We start from the raw sequence: 23,414 nt of genomic DNA on the forward strand, positions 1-23,414 counted from the left end.
TGAGCTTCAACGCTATTGATCCAAATATAAGGTGCACCGTATAATAAGGTGTTTGCCTTTAGGTGCGTCTTATATTGTGAAAATTTGATGTTTAGCATTAATTTCACTTTATTTCTTCCTCCACACTGGATTAGTATAATGTAATGGTTATTTAAATTAATGAATTGCAAAATAATGTCAATTGATATACTGTAAATATAAAACAATAGTTTGCCATACATTTCAAATGTTAGAAATTTGGTCATTAATTAAGATCAAATTCATGGACAAAATTTGTTTTTATGTAATCACTTCATGAAACAAAGCATATCAACGTTAGAAAAATGTAACCTCATCTGTGACTGACATGGCCCAAAAGATTGTTTTAAAGATAAAAAGTGACCCTTGAACACAAAAGTTTGAAAACTAAATGTTTTATTTGACCCACAGAATTGATTCACAATTTGTAAGAAGAAGCTATCTGACCAAAAAGAACACAAAAAGATACAGTAGCTTACACGTTTATGAGTACTAGTGTCTTAAAGAGTCTTTCCTTAATATAAGAACATGCAAGTCACAGTTTAAACACCTTTGCAAAACTTACCGGATTTGTGCTCATTTCTACTTTCCTTGATGTGTCAGTCTTCAGGAATAATTGTCTATCAAGATTAAATGTCCAAAATGCCACTCTGTTTAAAACAAACCATAACCATCCAATGCAAGGATGATATTAGGAATATCTTTGACGAGCGACTGCTTCTTAAAAAAAAACACACACTGTGCTGTGTCATCAGAGTGATCAAATGAGTGATGTTGAGGCAATGCGAACACACCTCGTTTTCTTTCTGACATCCTCTCAAGTTTTCCATCTCAACCCACAACAAGCACAACAAGCTTTGTTCACTTGTCCAAACACACTGGGCAATGTTTGAGTGTACAGTGCAAACACTCCAAATATCAAATATTTTTTTGTGTACAGATGGAACGAGAACAGCTTTCTACTATAGTTTTCATTTTTAATATAAAAATGAACATGCAGATAATATGACCTCCCTTTCTGGTGTGACATCTACACCCAGGCCTGCCAGCCCGGGAAGAGCCTGCTGAGGTTTTTGGGGTCCATGGCCTGTTGGATGAGCAGATTGACCTGGCCACCCACAGAGAGCACTGTGCCCCCCTCCACACCCTTCAACTTCTCTTGAAGTCGCAGCAGCACTCGCTCTGCCACCTTGTTGAAGCTCTGGCTGTCACTGTGCCGTGAAGCACAGCAAGTGAAAAAGAACAGATTAAAAGGTGACAATGGCAGGCAATAATCTGTTTTCTGAGCATATTAAGACATAGCGAAGATACATACTGTGATACCTGGGCTTACAAACTTAATTGGTTCCCAGAAAGTGTGTCTTGGGCGAAAAGTTCGTCTGCCAAACATTTATTTCCCATGAGAAACCATTAAAAACGAGAATAATCCATTCCCAGGTCCCCAAAAAACTACATAAAATATACCTTATTTTATATATAATAAATGTGCTATTGGATTGTAATTAAAGAAATAAACTGGAGAGTATAATAAAGTCGTTATTAGTTGATGTAGTTGAAGTTGCTGTGCTTTCTCGGCGATAATACCCTCACTCACAATGTCGCCTGCTAGCTGCTTTTCGTTAATCCAAATCAATAGACACTGCCAAAGGCAGAAGTATACGCCGAAATATGTCAGGTAATTGAACACCTAAAATATACTGTCTGTCAGAAAAAAAATCTGTTTTAAATTAGATATCAAGTAGACAGGATGAACTTAATACAACCAGATCAATAGAGGTTTTTCAACCTCTTCTATTGCCTGAGACCGTTACTTAGAAAACACAGAAATACCCTTAGCCACACGTAGCAATGGTCGATTTAGCGTACTGGTACTGGGACGCTAGGTCACACAAACGCACACCTCGTTCGTGTTTTTCGATAATCTCCTGCTCGACCGTAATTTTCTTTTGTGTCCTCTTCTGCTTAACACTGGGCCGGTGGTGCGTTTTTTTTTTCGGTCCCATAATAGCAAAAGTACCCCACTCGATAGCAAACCACGTCTGCACTCAAAGGGGGTGAGGAAAACTAGTTCGCCAGCCACCGCTGTGTGGTTTGGTTCGTCCACCGAAAACTAGTTTGTAAGCCAAGATTATATTCTCGCGAATTTAATGTTCGTAAGGCGAATGGTTCAGGAGCTAAAGCGTTTGTAAGATGAGGTATCACTGTATACTGAAAATGGACTATTATTACGATTAAAGAAAAGGAGAGTGATAAACATTTTCCAGTGATGCACATTTACTGCACAGGTGTGCCTTCGGGACACCTGAGGTAAATGATACTATTCAGCACCTGTGTTTATTGTGGTTGTCCAAGTCATCCCCTCCCATGGTTGAACTGAGCGTAACATTGAGCTCCTGCTGCTCGTCGTGCTGCAGGTTGAAGGCTTTCAGGGGGTTCATGGTCCAGTCAAATAAGGGGTCGTAAAGCAGCACCTATGAGACAAATGGCTTAGGGACACGCAACCGTGGCTTTTACATAACTTGGGTTTCACAAAAAGAGACACTGGGCACATTTATCTTCAAGGCAAAAATCAACAAGCTGTGTGGGACGTTTTTATGGTACCTCCACAATGGTCAGTAAAGCTTCTTGATAGGTTCTCATTACCCCCATGGTCTTCTCACAACATCTGAATAGAAATGGAATTTCATTTCAATGCCTTATTTAACGAAATACGATTTTTGAGCTTCTATTTTGTACAGCTCTCTGAATGCAGCTGTGGTGGTTTTAAAAGTGCGCTGTGAAGTGGTTCAGTCATTTATTGTTGTCACATACAACGCTGCTGCTTTCTTGGAGGATTCTTGTTCTCTGGAGAAATGTTGCTTTATTTATTCACTCATTCATTCAAAGCTTGCCGATATGATGAAGATGCTCCTGACCTCCTGAAAACTCCCTCCACTCCAGTGATGCCCATTCCATCAACAATATCCCTGGAGAGTCTGAAGGGGACGGTCTCGGGGGTTGGCAGAATCTTGCCTTGCTCGAAAGCCACACCTGCACAAAACGATAAAGACGGACCATGGCCAAAAGTACAGTTGTGGTCGCAATTGAGTCACTCAAACGCGGTTACCTAAATCAATGTGCACCAGTTCGGCAGTCTGCTCATCAATCAAGATGTTCTGAATGTGCCGGTCACCGAGGCCAACGATATAGCCAACTGTTGGTCACAAAAACAGTCACTTCATTCAGTCTGCATTTCAAAACATCTCAGCCTTAACACTGCCATGATAAAAATGGAGATCTTACGTCCACATGGGTTATTTATCATAGGCTGTTGTCGCCGATTTGTGCATTCAGACGGCTTTTTAGATATGATGTATGACAATTAACTCATTCACTGACATCCCCGAATTTATTTGGGAATTAAAAATATGACGTTGACCGCCATTCCAAAATTTGTTTGGGTTTTGGTTTTTCTTGTAGGGGTACCGATAAAGCGCTCGTTAGACCTCTGGCCAAGTTTTTTTCCCTTCTACGAGGGGCAGCATTTGCCTTTTGTACAGCCGCCCCTACTTGCACCTCATATTACTCCAGACCCATATGACTTCGGAGTTAACTCTTTTTTTCTGATGAAAGAAGAGAGTCTAAGGTTTCTTAAGCTGCATTGAATGTGGAATTTGAGTGAAAATGACAAAACCCCTGGCACTGGAGTGGACACATTTTTTGCATGTCTGGCAGTGAATGAGTTCAAGGTCTCTTTATATGAAAGTACCGATAGAGGAAGTGGCCACGCTGCGGGTGTAGGCCAGCCGCTTTTCCATCCACACAGCGGGGTCCACGAAGCGTTCCATGCAAAAATATCTGAACACAGGCTTGAAGTTTTTGCACACCTCGATGTAGGCTTGGAGCTTCTCGTCAAAGCCATATTTCTGAGCCTCCTAAAATGACATAGGTGATTGTGAAAAGACAAATTGAATTCAACTACACACGGCGATTTTCACACCGAGTAAAACTGTTTGAGAGGACTGCAGCATTATGACTTTAAAGGACAACCGACGCCTCCTGACAAGTGGTGTCCATAATTTTAAAAGCACTTCGAATGACTTCAACTGAGCGTATGTTACAAAGATTCCACGGCATATAGCTATATTTTACGTTTTAAGACCTACGCTGAATATTCAGGAGGTCTTGTTTTCTAGTTGATGAGGATGCCTGACGTGACGTCACGTCTGGAACGCCCCTGACCGAGAAAGCGACACACAATGCATTTTGGGTACTTTGTTTGGTCTGAAAACTTCGTGTTGATCCGTGTTGATGGTGAAATTAGAAGGAAAAAACATAAATAACGCGATGGTGAATCGTTGTGTGTTGCACCAAGACTACTATTTGATACTAATTGACACAAATTCCCAGCAAACAAATCAGCCCATTTCCAACGGACTTGTGCATCTTGCCTCAAAATGAGACGGAAGGACTCCTTTAATCACTTGCAAACATTTATGCTTTCCTCTTCAGAACTATTTGAATCATATTCATAACTGGATGAGTAACAAGTAAGCATCTTCTCCGAATCTGAAGTCATTGATTGTCAAGCAAGGCAAGACGTCCGGGCGTGACGTCACGAACAAGGGGGCGGGACCTTCTGAAACAAACTTTCCGACGTCATTTTGAAGTAGTTTTGGGACACTTTAAGTCATTTTTATTGGTGTTTTGCATTTGACTAACAAATATCAGCCTGCGTGTTTTGGATATTTTAGATGCTATAAAACGTTTTTCTGATGTCAGTTAGGAAACAAAAAAATGGTGTCGGTTGTCCTTTGAGTGTCAGTATCTGGACTGCAGTGTGATGAAAGTCTTGAAAAATATGTGTCATGACCCAACAAAAGTTGAGAAACACTGCCCGGGGAAGTACCATCATGTTCTTGCGGCAGGCAAGACTGGATGCGTCTTGCGGTCTATATCGTTTATGAGCCCCTTTGACGGCCTCCGCAAGGTACTCCCCAAGAGGAATCGTACCGGAGCACCATTCCAAGACCCCGCTGCACTGAGAGAACGGCACCACCTTCAAACAAGCATAAAATCATCACTTCAGTGACTCGAGTGGTCAATTAGTGATCAAGTCAGATGTGCTACCGGGACCTTATATCTTCTGATGTTGAGCTTCCTCTTGCGAGTGTCAGTGTTCCGTTGCAGCAACATGGAACACATGGCAAACACCTGCTGCATGACCGCATCTTGTCGCAAGTCGTCTTTACCCTGTTCACACGGAGAAAGGCTGACACGATTGACACCACTCCAATGATCCATTTCTAATGTGTTTCCATCATTAGAAATTACACAAAAACACTAAAACTGGCACAAGAATGAAAACTTAGAATTGAAAGATTCACTGCCGCAAATCATTATTCCATTAAGACAGTGTCAAATCGTAAACGATTGGTTTTGACTTGTCTCACACACACACACACACACACACAGACACACGTAAACACACACACACACACACACACACACACACACACACACACACACACCCTTGATGACATAGGTGTGAAAAACTATTTTTGATCTGCAAACTTTGTGTTTGCCTGCACACAGAAACACCAACAATTATTAACAGAACGCAAAACAAAAGAAAGTCATCAATCAAACAGAAGACATGGAATTAACCAGAATAAACATTTCAAAGAAAAGTGGGTAAAACACTTGTACATACTGTATTCCTGACCAGCACCCAACGTTACCAGAACATGAAAGACAGATTTTTACATGCGCTTGACCACACACACACACACACACACACACACACACACACACACACACACACGCACGCACACGCACACACACGCACTCATGCACACACACACGCACACACACACCTTGCAAATAAACATCTACCCACCTTGACCAGTTGCCTTCTGCTCTTGCCATCAGAACCCACACAGTCTATGATCTTGGGCAGGTTGACTCCTCCAGCCAGGTGATAATGAGGCAGGAAGGAATGGACGGTCACCACATCATCATAGCGACCTGAAGGATCAACCTATTCAAATAGAGGGTTAAACTCTTTCAACAGAATTAAACACATTTGGTGTTATGTTTTCAATTGGTTCTCAGATCACATATGGCAAATACAGACGCTCCCCAATTTACAAACGAGATGCATTCGGAACAGTCATTCGTATGGTGAATTTGTTCGTAAATTACTTCAGTGCTTTATTTTGTATGGAATGTATGTTTAAGGCTTATATGAGCAAACTGTACTGGTTTGTACTAAAAAATAAACATTTAATAAAATATATGCTCTATATATGCATGTACATGTATGAAGACTGTTTGAAAACTGAGAAAAGATTTTCTTTTTTTGTTCTTTTAACTTCAAGATGGCGCTGCGAGAGGGGCTGCCTTTACAGCAGCTCCTGTATTGTTTTTACTGCTGTGAAATGTAAATTTCTCTAGCGTGAGACAATTAAAGGTTCATCTAATATTATCTACATTTTTGGCATAACCGCAAGCATGTTTGTATGTACCGTTGTTCGTAATTCGAATGTTCGTGAGTAGAATCTGTAGTAGAATCATGGAACTTGAATTATTAAGTGTTCAGTTAAAAAAAATATTTCCATTTCCATTAATTCCTTTGAAAAAAAAACACCTTGAGCTCCACAGTGGGAATTGCAACTTCATCCAGGTCCATGATTTGATGTATTGGCTGATCCGCAGGAATAGGAATTGCCTCTGTAATGGAACAGAACTGAATTGAGTGACCAGACATGACAAATCTACGATGTCCATGAAGGGCAGTCTGTCCGCCTGCATTATTCGTGATTATTCGTACGTGCGAGTATGTGTGTGTGTAGAAATATTTTACTCACTCTTTTCTACCTTGTGCCTGCTAGCATCCAGATAAGCAAGTGTGATGTAAGCGTCACATAGTCGCTCAATACCCCGGATCATCTCGCCTCTCTTTTTCCTAACGGCATTGATGATCTTCTGCGCCACATTGGAACGTTCCTGCAAGGGAAAATATACTTGTACATGGCACATTATTTATTTGTTTTGATAGTTGCAAACGTATTGAATATGAAAAGACACCACACTGTAAAAAAGTAATCCAATGTGCCCAAAGAGGTGTCCTTCTTTCATTGGGATTCTACCATGTCAAATGGCGAAGACTGCCGTGGAGCACTCTTCGTCAGCCGACTTGTACAAAACTGTTGGTCCTTGTTGGCATTGACCAGGGCAAAGATGATGAACAAAGTATGATGAGGGTGCTCAAGACAAGAGCGGAAGATCAACTGTGTGGAGATGAAAGAAGTGGAATAGCAGTCATACTATCCGTACAACTGTATGGATCAACTGTTGCAGAAAAGTTCTCACTTCACTAAGGACGTCATGGAAGCCCACGTCCTCTCTCACGCCGGACGCCATCTTGGTTCCCATACGCGCAGCAAGCTGATACATCAGAGGTAGAAACTTGTAGGAGGGGATCTTCTTCACTCCTTTCTACCAACGTTAAAAAATGATGAGGAGTACAGGTTAAATTAACAGGGCCCATGAGCCAAAAATTACAAACCAATTCGGATGTGACTGACAAACCTTCATCATGTCATTGACTACAGTCATGTCAGCATTTTCCAGCCAGAGTGACGCCAAGCGGAACACCCACGTGTCGTGCTCTTCACCTTGCTCCAGACACTGGATGTAGTTTTCAATTGCCTTACAAAGGAAACGCTGTCTATCGACCTGCAGGTTGGAGAGGGCCTTCTCGTCCAGCTCCAACTCTCGCTCAACCTTTACTCTATACCTGGATACAGAGAAAATACAAGCATGATTTTGGCTATTTCAAAATTTGGCACCAAAGCCTTGACGAGATATCAGAGTAGTAAAGTGATTGGTCGAAATACATAAATTGAAATAATAAATCTGGCACAAAAGCCTCACAAATCGAGGAGGAGTTAAATTTAGCCTGTGTCGTTCATGGAGTAAGGTCTTCCTCAGCATGTGCATGAACACGCACATATATGGGGTACTTTTATATCATCTATAAGTCTTTTTTTCCCAGTGTAATATTGTAAGATGAGTTTAAACGCACATACATGTACATGCACACGTACACACCACAAGCAACTCTATCAGAAACAGGTCAAAGTCCCTATCAGTGTAGAGGAGAAAATTAAAAATGATAAGCATAAAGAAAGTTGTACAAACCTGTTTTTTATTACATTACGCTCTTTCATGAGATCCACCTCTTCTTTAGCCTTCTCCAGCAAGGCCTGCTTATTCTCAAACTCAGATGAAGTCATGTATTTATCAATGCTCTGGTACTGAGCATCTGAAAAACGAGCCAGGGACAGAAAGGCCTCAATTCGCTCATTCTGAAGCCGAGCATCCTCCACTCCGGATTCAACTTCAATTACCTCAACAGCCTAAGAAAATATTACAAAAACAGACATTTGTGTGTTCTGGTAAAAGGTTATGAAGAATGTTTTACAGGTATTATGGTTTCTTTTGCATCATGTGTGAAGAGGGTCTAAGCTCTCACCCTCTCCAAGTACTTCTCCAAAATGACTCCAGGACTTTCCTGGCACGTTTCAGCAAGCCAATTACCACATAGCCTTAGGCACTCTGTGTAAATCGGTGCCAGAGCAGGATTGAAGTCAACCTGTTGATCAGATACAAAAAGACAACATTGAAAATAAAACAATGGTCGGGCTTTTATTGTGATCAAGACCGGCAGTTTCTCTTATGACAGCAATCCACTTGTGAGGGTGTGAAGAAGCATTATCAGTTGCCTTACATTTTCCTCAAGCTTCTGGATCATCTGTTTCAGAAGGCCGAGAGCAAGAATTTGTTCTCCCTTCACCCAAAACACTTGAGCTTCTTCCAGTTGCCACAGTGATACTGGTGATGATGATCGGGGGGCGTCAATTCCATGCTGCTTCATCTGAAACACTGCTTGCTCCCCCAACTGGACATACAGTACATAGGAGAGTTTCAGTCGACTAGTCGTAATTCATTGCAAAAGCAGGTTCACTTCACAGACATGCACAATTTGAACCAAGCAGTTTGAATAATATATTTTAGAGTGGTATATTTTCATATTAAGGCATTTTAATTATAAGCGCCTTTCAAAACTCTTCAGAAAGATTTTCTGCAGGTGAGCAGCAGCAGTCAGACGCGCCAGTGTTCACTCAAGCCGTAAGTATCACACACTCACACCACTAATTCAAGGTATCAATATGTTCATGGAGTGTTTCAGCTGTCTTATTAGTTGCGTTGCCTCAGTGTATATTCATGGAAAGTTTACTTAAAATGGCGTCACACTCCACAGTGCAAATAAGACATTGCACATTGAGATATCCACTCATACGATTCCTAAAAGTGAGCGCTCGCCTACGGTCATTATTTGCGCAGTGGAACAATGACAATGTTAAAGTTTCTGCAGATACGACCTGTGTGTTCCCTGCTTTACGAGCCATCTGGCACAGTTCCAGTAAGTGGTCAGTAAGCACTGAGCTGAGATACTGAGTAGTGTCGGGGTCCACCGTCCTGGACATCAGGGTGTTGTAGGACACTGAACGAATGGCCATGATGGGTTCCACTAAAGCAAAGTCACTGTTTGCGAGCAGCTGGGAGTGCTGCTTCCGCTGGTTATGCACATTTTTAAGAGCCAACTCTGTAAATGATCTGATAAACAATGGCATGGGGTAGGGGAGAGATTAAAATTGCATTTTGAAAAGTTTTAACACCAATACTCTGATATTCTGGAATTACCTTGCAAACAGAGGTTTGATGCTCTCGAGCTCTCTGAGGCTCTGCAGGTTCCGAAGGGCTGGGTACAGTGAGGACACTGCCTCCAGGCTGCCTTTACACAGCTCCTCTACTTCTCTACCCCTGAGGGGAAAAAGCTATCTTCTTTTACCATTTGATATAATAATGGACAAAAAAGAGAAGGCCATTCACCTCGCCCATTTGACAGTATCGTCAAACATGGAGAACTCCTTGTCCCTCAATGCTTGCAAGGCGCAGAACACAGACTCATGGAAGCCCGGCTTGTTTTTATCACTCCTGACATTCATGGAAAAATACTAAGTTACTGAATATTGTTACAAGAATACCGTTGCCAAATCATTGTATTCTGTTTTGATTGATGTTTACCCAAACATCTCAACTTTATTGGAATTGGTTTTGTTATCTATTTCATATTTATTTAATTCAAGGCCATTGTCCTTTTACGCACCGCTCAGAAAGCTCACAGTCCCACTGAGTGTTTCTCCAAGCAGCCTGAAAACGAAGTTCCCTCAGTTCATTTCCCCACTCCACACCTTCACTCTCCAGACCCCTCATGTAGGTGGTGAGGATGCTACTCAGACCAAAGTTCTGCAGGCCCTGTAAGTGTGATATTTAAGTGAGAAATATGTGTATATATCCTTATTTGAATTCATTGTGTACATTCAGATGTATGAGACTATGTCTGAAATGAACTAGTATTTTTAACTTGCCTCCACAATTCCCACTTGTCGAGTGACATCTGGCAGGGTCGAGTGAAGATCGTATGAAGTCAGAGCCTTTCCCCACATAGCTTCATGTTCGTATGTTCGAATCCTGTATAATTGGTTTGACAGACTTTGATGAGTCTGATCAGTTGCAGAGAACATGCTACAGTGAAAATGGAGGTTGGATCACAAGGTTAATTATCACCTTGTTAGGGGACTGGTCATTGTTTCTCCTCCACAGCCATAAAGACTGTCCGGCTCGCCGATGCTCCGGTAGACATCAATCAGCAGTTCCTATCATTATGTAAGTAGAATTTAGTCTTTCTAATGTGATGAATGATTTGAGAAGCAAAGCTCATATGGCGTAGAGAAAATCTAAATAATGTTCCTTGAAAAGTGTCATTTTTGACACTTGGTTTACCTGGAAGCTGATATTGGAGTCCTCCATACTTTTTTCAGTCAGGAAGGAAATAGTGACATTTTGGCTGTTTTCTTCAAAGTTGATCTTGCGTGTTGCTTTGCCTTTCGTTCTTCAGTCGAGATGCACAAACACGAAAACAATAAAAAAATATGGTAATTTGGAATGCAGCAACTCTGTCATAATATTCTGAAATGTGATTGATAAGAAATGAATTCATCCACAATTTTCAGAGTGTGAATCTAACGGCATTGTTCAAATGTATATACATACCTGCGACTCTCCTCCAAATTAGATTTAATCTTATCCACATATATCTCAGTGTAGAGCAAAGCAGTGAAGTGAGCAGAGCATGACTGAGCAGATTTGGCCACCTCCAAGTAGTTCAGGTCCAGCCAGAAGTTGGAACCACACACTGTGCCAGAAGGCTTGCTAAAAAATGGATATGCTTGTCATGGAATAAGCAGACTGGCGTAGCTTTAAAGCTTTGTATATAAATAATCAGAGGTGGGCATTGCCAGTCAGTCATAAATGAATGCAAACCTATCCGATGTCAGGGTTCTCTGCTGGTGTCTCAGATAGTCAATAACGGCCAGCATGGTACGCAGAGATGCCTTGTCGCACAAACCTTGACTGGCGGTGTCAGTCTCTGCAAGGAATAATTTATGCTAATGACAATAAAAAACAAAACTCACTCTCATCTGCTTTAAAGTCTTGATACCAGAGTCTAGGTTTAGTGATGTGGTGGAGTGGCTCGCAGCCCGAGCGCTTCTGGAACAAAAACTGAAAAAGTCTTGGATATGGGTAGAGAGCAACTCTCTCCAGGTGCCCTGGTTGTCATCCAGGAGGATAGAATGAATGATGAGGGGCAACAGCCTCTGGCAACAGTCCAGATTTACCTATTGACAGAGAAGGAATACAATATTGACACAACACTCTGGTGTAATTAAGGTCAAAAGTATGAGAAGTTGTTGAAGTTTGCTTCACAATCTACTGACCAGACAAAGAGGTCGGGACAGTAAGAGAGGTTCACACTTGACTCCGCCACTAGCCAGCAGTGCAGCGCACAGAGATTTCAGCCAAACTGTGTGGTTGCCCATCTGTGGGATCCACAAGTCTTGGTGGTCCAGGTTCACCCTGCCTTGCAAACTTTCCTCAGAAGTCATTGTAGTCACCTGACAATGACAACAATCAGTGCTAACAGATACCTCAATGTAATACTGTTGAGAGTTTAAAAAAAACCAAAATGTGCGTATGTATATATACAAACACAAATATACACACACAAGGGAAAGGGTCATCTTCTGAAGAAAATGAAGGCTTTTGGATGTGCCTGATACATCGGAAAATATGGTACTTTTCAGGGCTGTATACAAAAATATTGAGGTCACCATAAAGAACTAAAGAACCGATTTGTAGGCATATGTGAGTCATGTGTAAATGACATATTAATTTGACCTTTGTGAGTTTTGTCACAAACAAGAGGAATCTAAAAATGACAGGTAACAGAATGTTCATGATTCAAACAGTTCTTTGATACAGTGTCTTTGGGCCACCTGGTTAAAACTGTCCAACATTAAACACATCCCATCTGTAATTTAAAACAGATTATTTTTGGACGTATATACCAAAACATGCCAGGTAATTTAACACCTAATATATACTGTCTGTAAAAAAATAATCTGTTTTAAATTAGATATCAAGTAGACAGGATGAACTGAATACAACTACATCACATCTGTGTTATCAGTTGAAAAGAAATCACCTTCCTGTTGGCTTTTCTAAATGGATTTAGGTATGCCAACATGGGGTCTCTACTTTGTTTGTGCTGCTCCCAAAAGTTGATTCCAGACTGGGTGGCAAGGATGCCATTCACAGATTGAACTGCTGCCTGCCTCACAGCAACACTGCCAGCAAATCAGAATAGAGCCATCATAAAACATTTACAAACCTTCAACACAGTTACAGAGATTAAAGACATCCCTTACCAAGGGTGAATGAGGGAGTCATTCACACAGTTAAGGATGATGTAAACACACTGCAAGTCGGTGGAAGGGAAGATAGTCATAGCCTTTTCATAAAGAGGGTCTCTGCCGTGGAGCAAGACGATGGTAGAGAGATTTACAGGTCCCAGTTCTCCGAGACTACTTCCTGCTGCCTCTGGAGGACATATTGCAGTTTGAAAGTGAAAAGCACCGTGGTTTTCTGTTGCCAGACACTTAAATTAGGAGCATACCTAAAATGTCAGCTCCACTAGGGTGGTTAGTTGCCATTTTACAGAGCTGTAGCAGATTAAGAACCATTTTAACCAGGATGCTGTTTGTTGGCTCAGCTAAAGTGGGCAGACACAGAAGTGTATATGGTCAGATCAAATAAACATTAAATGCATTTGCTGTCCTACCATGGCACTCTTTCAGCAACTCTTTTATGTCTTCCTTGTTGTCATGTATTTTTTGGGAAAGTTGCCTAATTCCCTCAAGTCTGGTCAGTGGTAATGAGTCAGAGGCTGTCATAGACAGGAAGTGTGATATCTCCTGTATACAAAAGAGACTGTGGCAATTATAGAGAGTATTACGGAGACAGATTTACTCCAAGTTATGCCCAGCCCCTCCAGCACACAAATACAAAACAATCACATTGTTGCTGTAAAAACATAGACAATGCAATAAAATTGTTACCTGTCTTAATGTGAAGGTCCCAGAATTGTATTTGAGATCGTTCTGGACAGAACGCAGCTCCTGGAATTCAGGGAGGTCAGGAAACGGTTCCAACTTGCAAATGGCTGCCTTCAGTTTGTGTTGATTTTTTATGACAAGAAAATTCAATAGCCTGAGCACCTAGAGGGCCACAGAATAGACGCAAATAAAGGTGATGTTGCTTCAAAAGAATATGAGGGATAAGAATTCTCTCTCTCAAAGTCCTCAACATCGGTATCTAAATATTGTAAGTGGCAAAAATTAATATATTGCTAAAAATGTCAATGATTACATGTTGTATATTAATATAAGCCAATGATTGCAATAGAGATTGGATTGGATTGGATTGGATTTGCCTTTATTAGTCTCGCAGTGGAGAAATTTACATTTCAATCACATTTCATTAATGTGCAAGTGTGTTTCTTTAAATATCTTTTGATGGTTACATTTGAATATTCTAATGTTTTAAGGCAGCTTTGATAACTCTATACAAATATATAACAACTTAATTATTTTGTCTGCACTAAGCTCAAAGTGTGAGAGCTTTTCACATGAAAATATTACCTGATTTGAGATGGCTGGCTGGCGGGTGACTTGTGCAGTCAGAGTACCAACAATGACCTTTAGGTGGCAGTCTAGAGCATCATCACAGAACTGCACGGCAGCCTGACACACAGCGGTCAAGAGGTCACAGCACAGGGACAAGCTACGCTTGGATAACTCATCACACTGAATTGGTCTGTGAATACAAAAAGAAAGTCTTATAACCAAAACCAATCCATCTTTTCAGGCTCTAGATAGGATAGACAGTGGAAGAGTATTATTTGAGGTGCATCATGCATAACACTAACAATTGACCTGTGGGTGTCTGCATGAACCAGCCAGCTGTTGATATGGTGGATGAGTGTGTATATGATGTCCCTGAGGACAAAGGCCCAGGCTCCTCCAAGACCGTCTTTCACCTCCTTGAGGAGCAGGTTGACAAAGAGGTGATACATCAGGAAGATGCGATGACGTTCATAACTATTAGTTGTCACAGCTGCCTTTTCACATATCGCCAGCAGAATCCTTTGAATAGATATCTGAGGAAGATCAGGACAAAAGGAACAGCGTCTCAAGGAAGATCATAAATATGATAAACAAGAATAACTATGTTATCATCAGGTGAGAACATCTGTGCTGTATCTCATGCATATTAGCATATTTGACAATAAAGCTGACTTTGACATCTTACTGGTGTTTTTGACAGAATGGCCACCAAGGACCTGTGGTTTGAGCTGTGGCATTTGCTCAGGTAGTCCAGTGTAGCTTTGATGACCTGAGAGTTGAAGTACGGTGGGTTTGGGACAGGGTCCAATACCCTAAGATGGGATTTACATTGGACTTTTTAGTCAGTTGTTTTGTTGAAAAGAAAACAATAATGGTGCAGAATGCAACTCACTACTTAATTCCGAGCGAGAAAATAAAAAAAAACTAAATACAAAAAATGACTCAATAACTAAATATAGTGGAACCTGCATATAATAAAAAATGTTTAAAGCCCAAAAACAGTACCTTCCCAAAAAAGGCCAATCCATTTTCGATACCAATTTTCATAATTGAAAATGGATTATACCCATTTTCGGTATTGAAAATAAAAGTGGAGAGAAAAAAATGACACCCTTACCCCACAAACCGATTCAAGTCTCCTCTGTCCTCTTCAGTGGAACCTCTTTCATAGAGAGTCATTAGCAGTTCGACCACGAGGTCTGGAAGGTTACTATGGATCAGGCTGTCAATTTGCTATGGCAAGTGAAAGGAAATATCAAATGTAGTATATATCGTACATATGATGTTTACTCTTCATATCTTTCTCTTCCAGCATGAGAAAACAGTTGATGCTGAATGGAAGTCAGATTTAGATTGAACTTTGTCCTAAGGCTTCAAATTCGCCATTACCTGTTTGCCCAAACAGTTAGCATCTTTGAGCAGGTCATACACACGGTGGGCCTTCTCCCTCTGTTGTGCGGTCTCCTGGCCAGACAGCGCAAAGTATGGTAGGATGTTGACCATGATCTTTGGGAAACAGTCAGCTAGAAGCTCTCTCCAGTCCCTCTCAAGATACCGACCAATGGACTTCACTTGCTCAAAGTCATCCAGGAAGACAAGGTGCGGTATGAGCACCTGATATGAGGAGCTGCAAGCAGGCAAAAAGATGCTAAGAAAATGGTATTGAATGTTGTGAGTCATATTCAAGTTTTTATTTTCTAACCTATAGAAATCCTTGAGCGTGTCATAATCAAGTAGAGTAAATGGGAAAGATTCAAGCGAGTAGCTGTCATCAGACTGTCTCTGCGAGAGCCATTCGGCAACCAAGTAGTACAGGTGAGAGCTGACAAATGTTTTCATCTTGTTGTAGCCGAGTGTTCTTGATACACTCCACAACATCTGTGAAAAAAGCAAAAATGTTGAATCAGAAAGCCTTTTGCACGTTTTTCTATGTAATGTAACCAAGTGGCCAACTCTTAAAGTATACCGTCACCAGCAAACAAGATTAAAAAAAACAAGATCTCTAAACGTGTTACCCCCATCAAGATTTATCTGTCCATAACAGCGGCAGTTTGAAATAATAGACAAAACATTTTTTGTATTTTACCTTCTTAACCAAGTGCTCCTCAATATTATTTTCCTTGTAAGACTGGAAGAGGGCAAACAGGGTTTCCTTCTCGCAGACTGGACTACAACACAGCACAACTGACAAACTTTTCAGCAAGGTAGCCTCTCGGTTGACAATCTCATCCTGATCATCAGTTGAGCTGCTCTTCTGAGTACGAGTTTGTAAACAAATACCGGTAAAACACACACAAAACAAAAAGGGTTGATAGTATCTATGAAGTCATCATACCAGAGGTGTCATGCCCTCTTGAGCTTTCAAGTAAATGCTCTCAAAAGCTGCTTGTTGATCCGACAACATCTTTCTCTCTTCTCTGTGCTTGGGTCTCATGTCCAGAAATAACCTAGACACAAAGCATCCCAATAAAAAACAAAAACTGCATCTCAAGGTTGCAATGTAATTATTTGTCACTGCAAAGTGAATGGATGTAGTTAAATAGCTCTACTGCTTTAACGTACCTTTCCAATGACACTGCCACAAGCATACGGACTTGGTGATGGGGATCCGCAAGGAGAGATGGCAAGATGACAGACACGGGACGATCTTCCACTCTTTCCGTCTCCCTGATACTCAATATGGCCCACTTGCAGAACGGGTCAGCCTGGCAGGGTGTAAATGGCATCATTTTAATTTTAATATATTTGGGAACCACAGTGGTAGCAATAGATGTCCCTTACAGCTAAACGGAATAAATAATCTTGCGGTATCTATATCATCGATATCACTGAGTTTTTAAGGATCATAAACTTTGGCAAAACTACCATATATTCGAAAGGCTTACCTCTAGTAACGCAACCAGACATCGCACTAAAGCTACTCGGACAGCGGCTGTGCATTTCCCCGTTTGACTCAGGTAACTAAAATAGAACACCAGTATTAATCATGTATGTTTCAGACCACCTATTAATCAAATATTCACAATGCTACAGACCAGAACCCTGACAGCACTTGTAGCAGGGAGCCTTGCACATGCTTCATCTCCATTTCTATGTTGTGTGTTTGGCCCAAGCTCCTGATGGAGGGCAATAAAGCCACAAGAAGTGCAACACAGATCTCCTGATCCTGACGATACAGAGAACACAGGTCCCTGTGAAGAGAGCAAAGTGCATTATTTAAAATCCAGGCTTAATCATGGCATATTTTTTTTCGTAACATAAAGTACAAGAACAGAGTAAGTAGAGTCAAAAATATTTTCCTACGCCAGAGGACGAAGCAGAGAGTCAAACTCCTCGGGAGCGAGTGAGTCCTCAGTAGGAAGCTTCCTTAACAGGACAAGATACTATAAAGAGAAGAGTTTTTTTTCTTCGAGTGCTTGTGCTCAAAGTTGAATGTGCACAGCTTTATGATACCTACCATGTTGACATGCAGAGGTTTGCTAGGGTCAATCTGCTCCACCAGCAGCAAGAGTCTGCGTCGAACTTCCTGAGGTTTATAAAGTTGGCCATGGACAGGCTGAACTGAACCGCATTTACACAAGAACTCCAAGATTTCTAGGAGAGCAAAATCCTGGTGGAGCAAATGCTCATCTGCTAAGAGGCTTTTTGCACCTACAGAAAGGGCACCGTTAAATTTTGGAATTAAACCAATTTTTTTCGACGATGAATTGAGGGAACTGAATATAACTGTGGAGAATCCATTTTACCTGGTCCACTTGACATTTCATTGCTCTCTCCTCCCCTTGGTCTCTGAGTCCCACTGTGGCATTCCTCATCATCAAATCGAGGATGGTCATCTCCATGCTGGTTTCTGGTCATTTCCCAGTCATTATCCATAGGTTCCTCTTCATCCACAACCGAAGTTCTCGGAGAAACGCTGCTAAGCTGAAGATAAGAGGGCGGGCACATACACTAGGCATGGTCATGAGGAGTTTAATATAATGCCTGTTTTACAACCAAAGCTATGCGTAGCATTTTACATAAAAATAAGGCTGACTTTTACCATCATTTTATAAATCTCTGCCAGGTCTGTGACAAAACTCGCCGGGAGAGTCATGATGAATAGACGAGAGGAGAATGTGCAAATATTTTCCTATTCAAAGAGGATAAAGTTCCAATTAGTGAATGAATACTAAGATGGTCAACATAAAAAAATAAATACAACTCACTTTGTTTTTTGTTGTGGCAGAAATGGTGCATAGTCTAATGATAGACCTCACCGTGGTTATGGTTAATTCTTCATTCATCTTCACTTTCACGCTTGACACAAATCCACTTAACTCCTGAGCCAAGGTCTTGAAACGAGACATAATTTAACTCAGGACATAAACCTCAAGCAATTAATGACCACTTAAACCTGAAAATCTTTAAAAGATCACCTTAGCTTTCGTGAATAGCTGAGAGCGCTCTGCCTCATCCTCCGTGAGACAACCTGTGGAGACGTAACCGGCTTGCACCCCTGTCAGCAGGTTAAAACAACGCAGCAGACACTCCGGGGTTGTGGACTGACCCTATGGAAGGTCAATCAGTGTTAAGTTTGATCACCATGACTGCACACAAACATGACCAAGCACAGTTTCAAAACTCACGTGAGGAAAGTAGCAGTTAAGAAGGTGGTCAGCAACACAAAGAAGAGAATCCTCCAACTTCTTCTTGAGACCGGATATGGCCGTGAACTGCCCATTAGTTGACATCACCTCAAACTTCTTGTCAGAATCTCTGCTTTTTTCCAACTGTGTGTTAAAGCTAAATTGCAAGTACAGATTTTCAATCTTGTCCAAATCTTCATTAACACAGAGTGATGTGGACTCTTGTGCAAAAGCCCTAAAAGAAAGACAGAAATGGAATGATTCAAGGAAAACGGAATTAGCGAACATGTTTGGTCATGTGAGAGAACGATTCTTCTCACCCTTCAACTCCCTCAGAACCGAGAAGAAAATTTAGACCAGCGCGTGTGTCTTTCAAGGTCAAGGAGACCAGGACGTTGGCTATTAGATTGTGCGGAAAGTCGCTGTAAAAACAAAAATTGAATAAACACTTAAGAGGACTAAGAAAGTAAAAAATAAATAATATTAAAATCAAAGCACCAACCTGCAAATGATGGGATAAGGCCTGGAGTTATCCTCCATCTCGTCGCTTTGATCTGTCATCAACAACCACCCAATGAGGGTTTCCTTCAAATTTAGTGAACCCGATGCATCTGGGACTCCCAGATTATCCTTAGGGACCGGACACTTCAGAAGAGCTTGGGCCAGAGCAATCACAGCGCTCCTCGAGAGAGAAACACGGGTTAAAATGGTTGCAACATACAAAATGTTATTTAGCGTGAGCATGAAGCTAGCAGGATGAAATTCCAACCTATACAGTATGACACCTGAATGACAGTTTCTCTCTTCAAACTTATTTATGATGGGTCATGTTTTGTGTTTCATCTTATGTTAAAGCAGTGGCTGTAAAGTGGTCAAACAGGGAGGAGTTGAGGCTGCCTCTCAATCTAAGTCAGGATAACAGTATCGAAAATGTACAGATGGTTAATGTTTCAGGATGAAAATAATCAGTGACTCACTGGGATGGTTTACATGCTGATCCAGAGAAGAGCTTCCAGAACTCTCGATCCACATTGAGCAGTTCACCGTGGACAATAGAGACCAGTAGGTCAAGGCTGAGAGCTTCTAACTGGGGTGAGCTCACACGGCGCAGTGTCAGAGGCCATATCCGACTCCAAAGTTTGACCAGGTCTGGCTTATAAACTCTGATCCTTTCTGGAAAACAGGCTTGACATCGGGCAACCCCACGTAAACAGCGTAGCACGTACAGCCCCCTTTCTCCTCTCCGGTGTTCGGCTAAGAGCTGGTGCAACATTGATAACAGCGGGACTATGGCTTGGCTGGGTAGCATTGATGGGTACTTCAATAGAAGTGATTCTGTGATCTGCAGCCTGTGAGTGAAAAATTACAGCTTTTGTTTTCCTGTCTTTATAAATCTGTTATGTTGTAAAATATGTGCTGCCCTGTCCTGTCTGTACCATGGAATGATATCAAAGTCACTACAATGAGTTTGCAGGCGGTCCAAAAGAACCTCCCAACTGAGGTCAATTCGTCGTCGCTTGCTTGGTGTTCCACAGAGGAAGGTCGCGATCAGGGATGAGGTCTGCGTTGCCTCAAAGATCTGAGTGTCTCCGTCAGTACTGAAAAGCTACAAAACGCAGAAAGCATAAAAAGAATAAACTCTGCATGATTTGGCTACACGTAAAGCTTCATTTACTTCATTCAAATGCAGATGTCATCCTTGTTACCTGGTGACAAATATCAGCTGTGAGCCCGATTATGTTATATTTGACGGCGATATGTCTCATGCCAGTGAGATACTTCCCCCTGCTCCCAATATGACTGATTTCTTTCACTAATGCTTCATAGAGGTTGTACAGTAAATCTCGCCACTTGGCCCAGTCCTCAGCATGAGCACCTATGAAGTAGAATAAATGTTATACATTTAACAATTCCTGGATTATATCCACACCCAGAATAAAGACACAAAAAAGATCGTATTGCACATGGTAAGGGAGAGATGTATTTTGGGTTGAATAGTTTCTTCCTACAATTCTGGAAACATAATATGCAACCAATTTCAAATGCAACATAAAAGTGTTCTAAACCCTGGAAACTGTCCAGCAATTTCATGTGAAATGCATAAATCTTCCCAATGTCCTAAATCCAATAACCTGTGTCCTGGGTTTTTGCTCCTTTGGGATGATGGATACTGAGCTGCAAGTTGAAGAACTCCACAATTTCCTCTTTGAGAGAAGCACTGGGCCTCATGTTGGCCCACACGTACAGTATTGATGGGAGCAGTTCCTCCCCAAGTTGACACACCCTCATCCGACAATTCATTGCCACAGCTTTCAAGAAGGTATTCAGTGCAGAGATGACATGCTCCAAAACAGCCAAATGTTTCTCATGCCTGATGATAACAGGAGAAAAAAGGAGTTACTGAACCATATTTCCTCATAGTTGACCGAAGGCCTCTCAGTCATGGAGTTCACCCCAACTCTAAGGTGGAGTCGGTCATATAACGTTAATTCCAGGTACCCTGTGTTATTTTCTTAATTTCTAAATGGAAGGAGATGAGGTGTGTGTCTACTTAATGGGCAGCATTTATTCGAATGGGCTGCTCATCTGATGAACAATTTGAGGTCGAGTAAACATTGTGAGAGGAGGATAAGATAATACCTATATTGTAGATTCAAAAGGTTGAAAAGTTACTCACCTTGCATTGAGCAATGCCTTGGCAAAGAAGCTAAACAGGGTTTTACTGAATCCATCAGTCTGCATGCAGCAGCCCCGCACCACCGTGTTGATGACCCGACTTAGAAGCACACGGTTAATGGATTTGGATGAGGAGATAAACAAGCGGCTGTACACATCCAAAAGACCTTCAGCAAATATCAAACATAAAATTGATCAATTAATCAATTAAGAATAACTCAATAAAGCATGCTGAATTCTCTTTTTTTCCTACTGACTATGCCACTGCTGTGGAGTGATGTCACACCAGTACTTGCGAACAGACAGGATTTCCCTTAGGAGCAGGTTGCTGTAGTCTTTTCCAAAGACTGAACAGCTGTATGAATTTCCAAGAATGTCAATCACGTGCTTAAGCAGCTCACTGCACTTTAATCGAGGCCCACCTGAATAGCACAAGAAAAAAACGATACTACAATAGCCACCATACAACGATCACAAAATGTAACATATCGGTACTGAGCTCTGCAACAAGAAAAAGGAAACAACCGCTACAACCGCTTGCAAAAAGACCTTACGTTTGTTTGCATAGCACACGAAAAATCTGATCAAACTGCTTATTTCAGACATTTTCTTCTGCCGGATGGCCAGCGTTGTGGTTGTGACGTTGGATTTACTGGATTTCATGGTTTCAGTCTCCCGTTGGAGGTATCGCTGCAGAAATCTTTGAAATCAGAAATTAAAGAACATGCAGTTGAATATTGGCAGATTATCACAATACAACTAGTTTTGGAAGTTAATTTTGACAAAGGTAGTGCAGTCTTTTGTCAATTATACGCAATTATAAACTGAATTATTTGCACAAAAATTACTGTCGTACCCAAAAACAGCATCCCATGTGAGTTGTTTGGAGCCTTTGGTTTTAGGCCCTGAGGTACGATCAAGTTCCTGCACAATCTCTGGGGAACGTATGAGTTTTCTGAAGCGTTCCGCTTCTTTCTGATGGCATGAAGCATGAACACAAGAAAAAAAAGTGTCAAGTGGAACTGAACCATTAATGCACCTTTGGGGAACATATTGCAATCGAACCTTTTAATATGCTAGTGTGACTACAGTACCTTCCGCTCTGTAACCTTGTCATTCTCTAGTCCTCTGCAGCACACCAAGAGATCAGAAAGAACCAGACTCATCATGCCTCAAGTGGAAAATAAAATTGTCAGTCCACCTACAACACAGGGCGTTGACATGTTATTATTTGTCTACCCCAAAAAAAACTAGATGGATCTTGTGTTTTCCAATCTTTATTCAATTTCATCTCACGCAGAAAAAAGAGCAACTCAAACTACTCATTTACTAATTTCTCAGTGTGAAATGTGGCTCTAATAATTGAAAACAAAGGAGATACTCAACTCACAAAAGAAGCAATGACTTTTTGTGTTTACGAATGAAGGGCGGTTCATAGGCGGGTTTATTGTATCCTCTGCCATCTACTGGAAGCACACTTATTTGCTCTATTTGTCACGATACATTATTTCGATAGCATAGATAATTGAACAATACATTTGTAATCGACAAATAATAATTTTCTAACAAATTAAGTAAATTTGATAATTTTCGCAGCATATTCGAAAATCTGTCACGGTTATCATGGCAAACCATCCGGTCTGTGAATCACAGCATTCAAAAAAGTTAATGTTGATGTTGTCGCTTTACTTCATAATTTTATTGCACTAGTTTGATTAGCTGTGATAGAAAATAAATAATTTCACTTTGGTTATTGTCCTTGAGCCCAGTAGCCCGTAGAGCACAAAACCACATTAACTCGAGTAATATACTAAGTAATTGCTAAGCCTTGCGTTCAGCTCACCTTCCGTCCCAATGGTGACACTAGTCCAACCATCAGTCACAGAGTACCATACAGTCGTTAGTTAAGATGGAACATGTGAGCCTGCTGTAACCACCACAGCTTGTCCATCTTGAC

The 23,414-nt window shown here is 41.2% G+C and overlaps 1 protein-coding gene across 3 annotated transcripts; it reads right to left on the reverse strand.

Annotated features, from left to right (window-relative positions):
• Positions 1-386: 386 nt before the first annotated feature.
• Positions 387-23,414, reverse strand: atm (ATM serine/threonine kinase). 3 transcript variants are annotated; one of them, XM_089013110.1, is made up of 63 exons: positions 23,301-23,414; positions 22,552-22,658; positions 22,314-22,432; positions 22,012-22,157; positions 21,715-21,879; positions 21,459-21,624; positions 20,914-21,152; positions 20,488-20,657; positions 20,218-20,387; positions 19,759-20,130; positions 19,284-19,460; positions 19,102-19,203; positions 18,782-19,016; positions 18,572-18,703; positions 18,362-18,487; positions 18,196-18,285; positions 17,900-18,077; positions 17,611-17,804; positions 17,457-17,536; positions 17,189-17,344; positions 17,039-17,114; positions 16,716-16,858; positions 16,489-16,600; positions 16,240-16,407; positions 15,856-16,031; positions 15,543-15,780; positions 15,271-15,386; positions 14,839-14,965; positions 14,463-14,686; positions 14,169-14,343; positions 13,587-13,745; positions 13,310-13,442; positions 13,145-13,240; positions 12,897-13,068; positions 12,674-12,815; positions 11,907-12,083; positions 11,630-11,807; positions 11,452-11,557; positions 11,182-11,340; positions 10,912-11,020; positions 10,696-10,784; positions 10,497-10,599; positions 10,235-10,383; positions 9,958-10,062; positions 9,769-9,888; positions 9,447-9,681; positions 8,792-8,962; positions 8,537-8,656; positions 8,203-8,420; positions 7,591-7,798; positions 7,372-7,497; positions 7,149-7,289; positions 6,867-7,005; positions 6,647-6,729; positions 5,897-6,037; positions 5,134-5,250; positions 4,907-5,056; positions 3,767-3,932; positions 3,125-3,211; positions 2,934-3,048; positions 2,620-2,683; positions 2,347-2,489; positions 387-1,229 (listed from the first exon to the last, which is right to left on the reverse strand). In XM_089013110.1, the coding sequence occupies exons 2-63, from the start codon at positions 22,624-22,626 to the stop codon at positions 1,049-1,051; spliced, it is 9,249 nt and encodes a 3,082-aa protein (XP_088869236.1). In that variant the 5' UTR covers positions 22,627-22,658; positions 23,301-23,414; the 3' UTR covers positions 387-1,048. The 3 variants fall into 3 exon arrangements, with proteins under 3 accessions (XP_088869236.1, XP_088869237.1, XP_088869235.1); XM_089013111.1 differs by having other exon boundaries at positions 16,240-16,404; positions 19,284-19,463; XM_089013109.1 differs by having other exon boundaries at positions 19,284-19,463.

The sequence above is a fragment of the Hippocampus bargibanti genome, linkage group LG14 (genome assembly GCF_051943395.1).
Source record: "Hippocampus bargibanti isolate YZ-2025 linkage group LG14, ASM5194339v1, whole genome shotgun sequence".
NCBI lineage: Eukaryota > Metazoa > Chordata > Actinopteri > Syngnathiformes > Syngnathidae > Hippocampus > Hippocampus bargibanti.

What these genes read in the sequence shown, in the direction of transcription:
- atm (XM_089013109.1), bottom strand. Translation starts at nt 22,626, where the DNA reads ATGATGAGTCTGGTTCTTTCTGATCTCTTGGTGTGCTGCAGAGGACTA. An exon ending in GACAAGTGGGAATTGTGGAG is followed by an intron (nt 10,384 to 10,496) that starts GCAAGTTAAAAA and finishes TCACACTTACAG; the next exon opens with GGCCTGCAGAACTTTGGTCT. An exon ending in TTCCCACTGTGGAGCTCAAG is followed by an intron (nt 6,038 to 6,646) that starts GTGTTTTTTTTT and finishes CTATTTGAATAG; the next exon opens with GTTGATCCTTCAGGTCGCTA.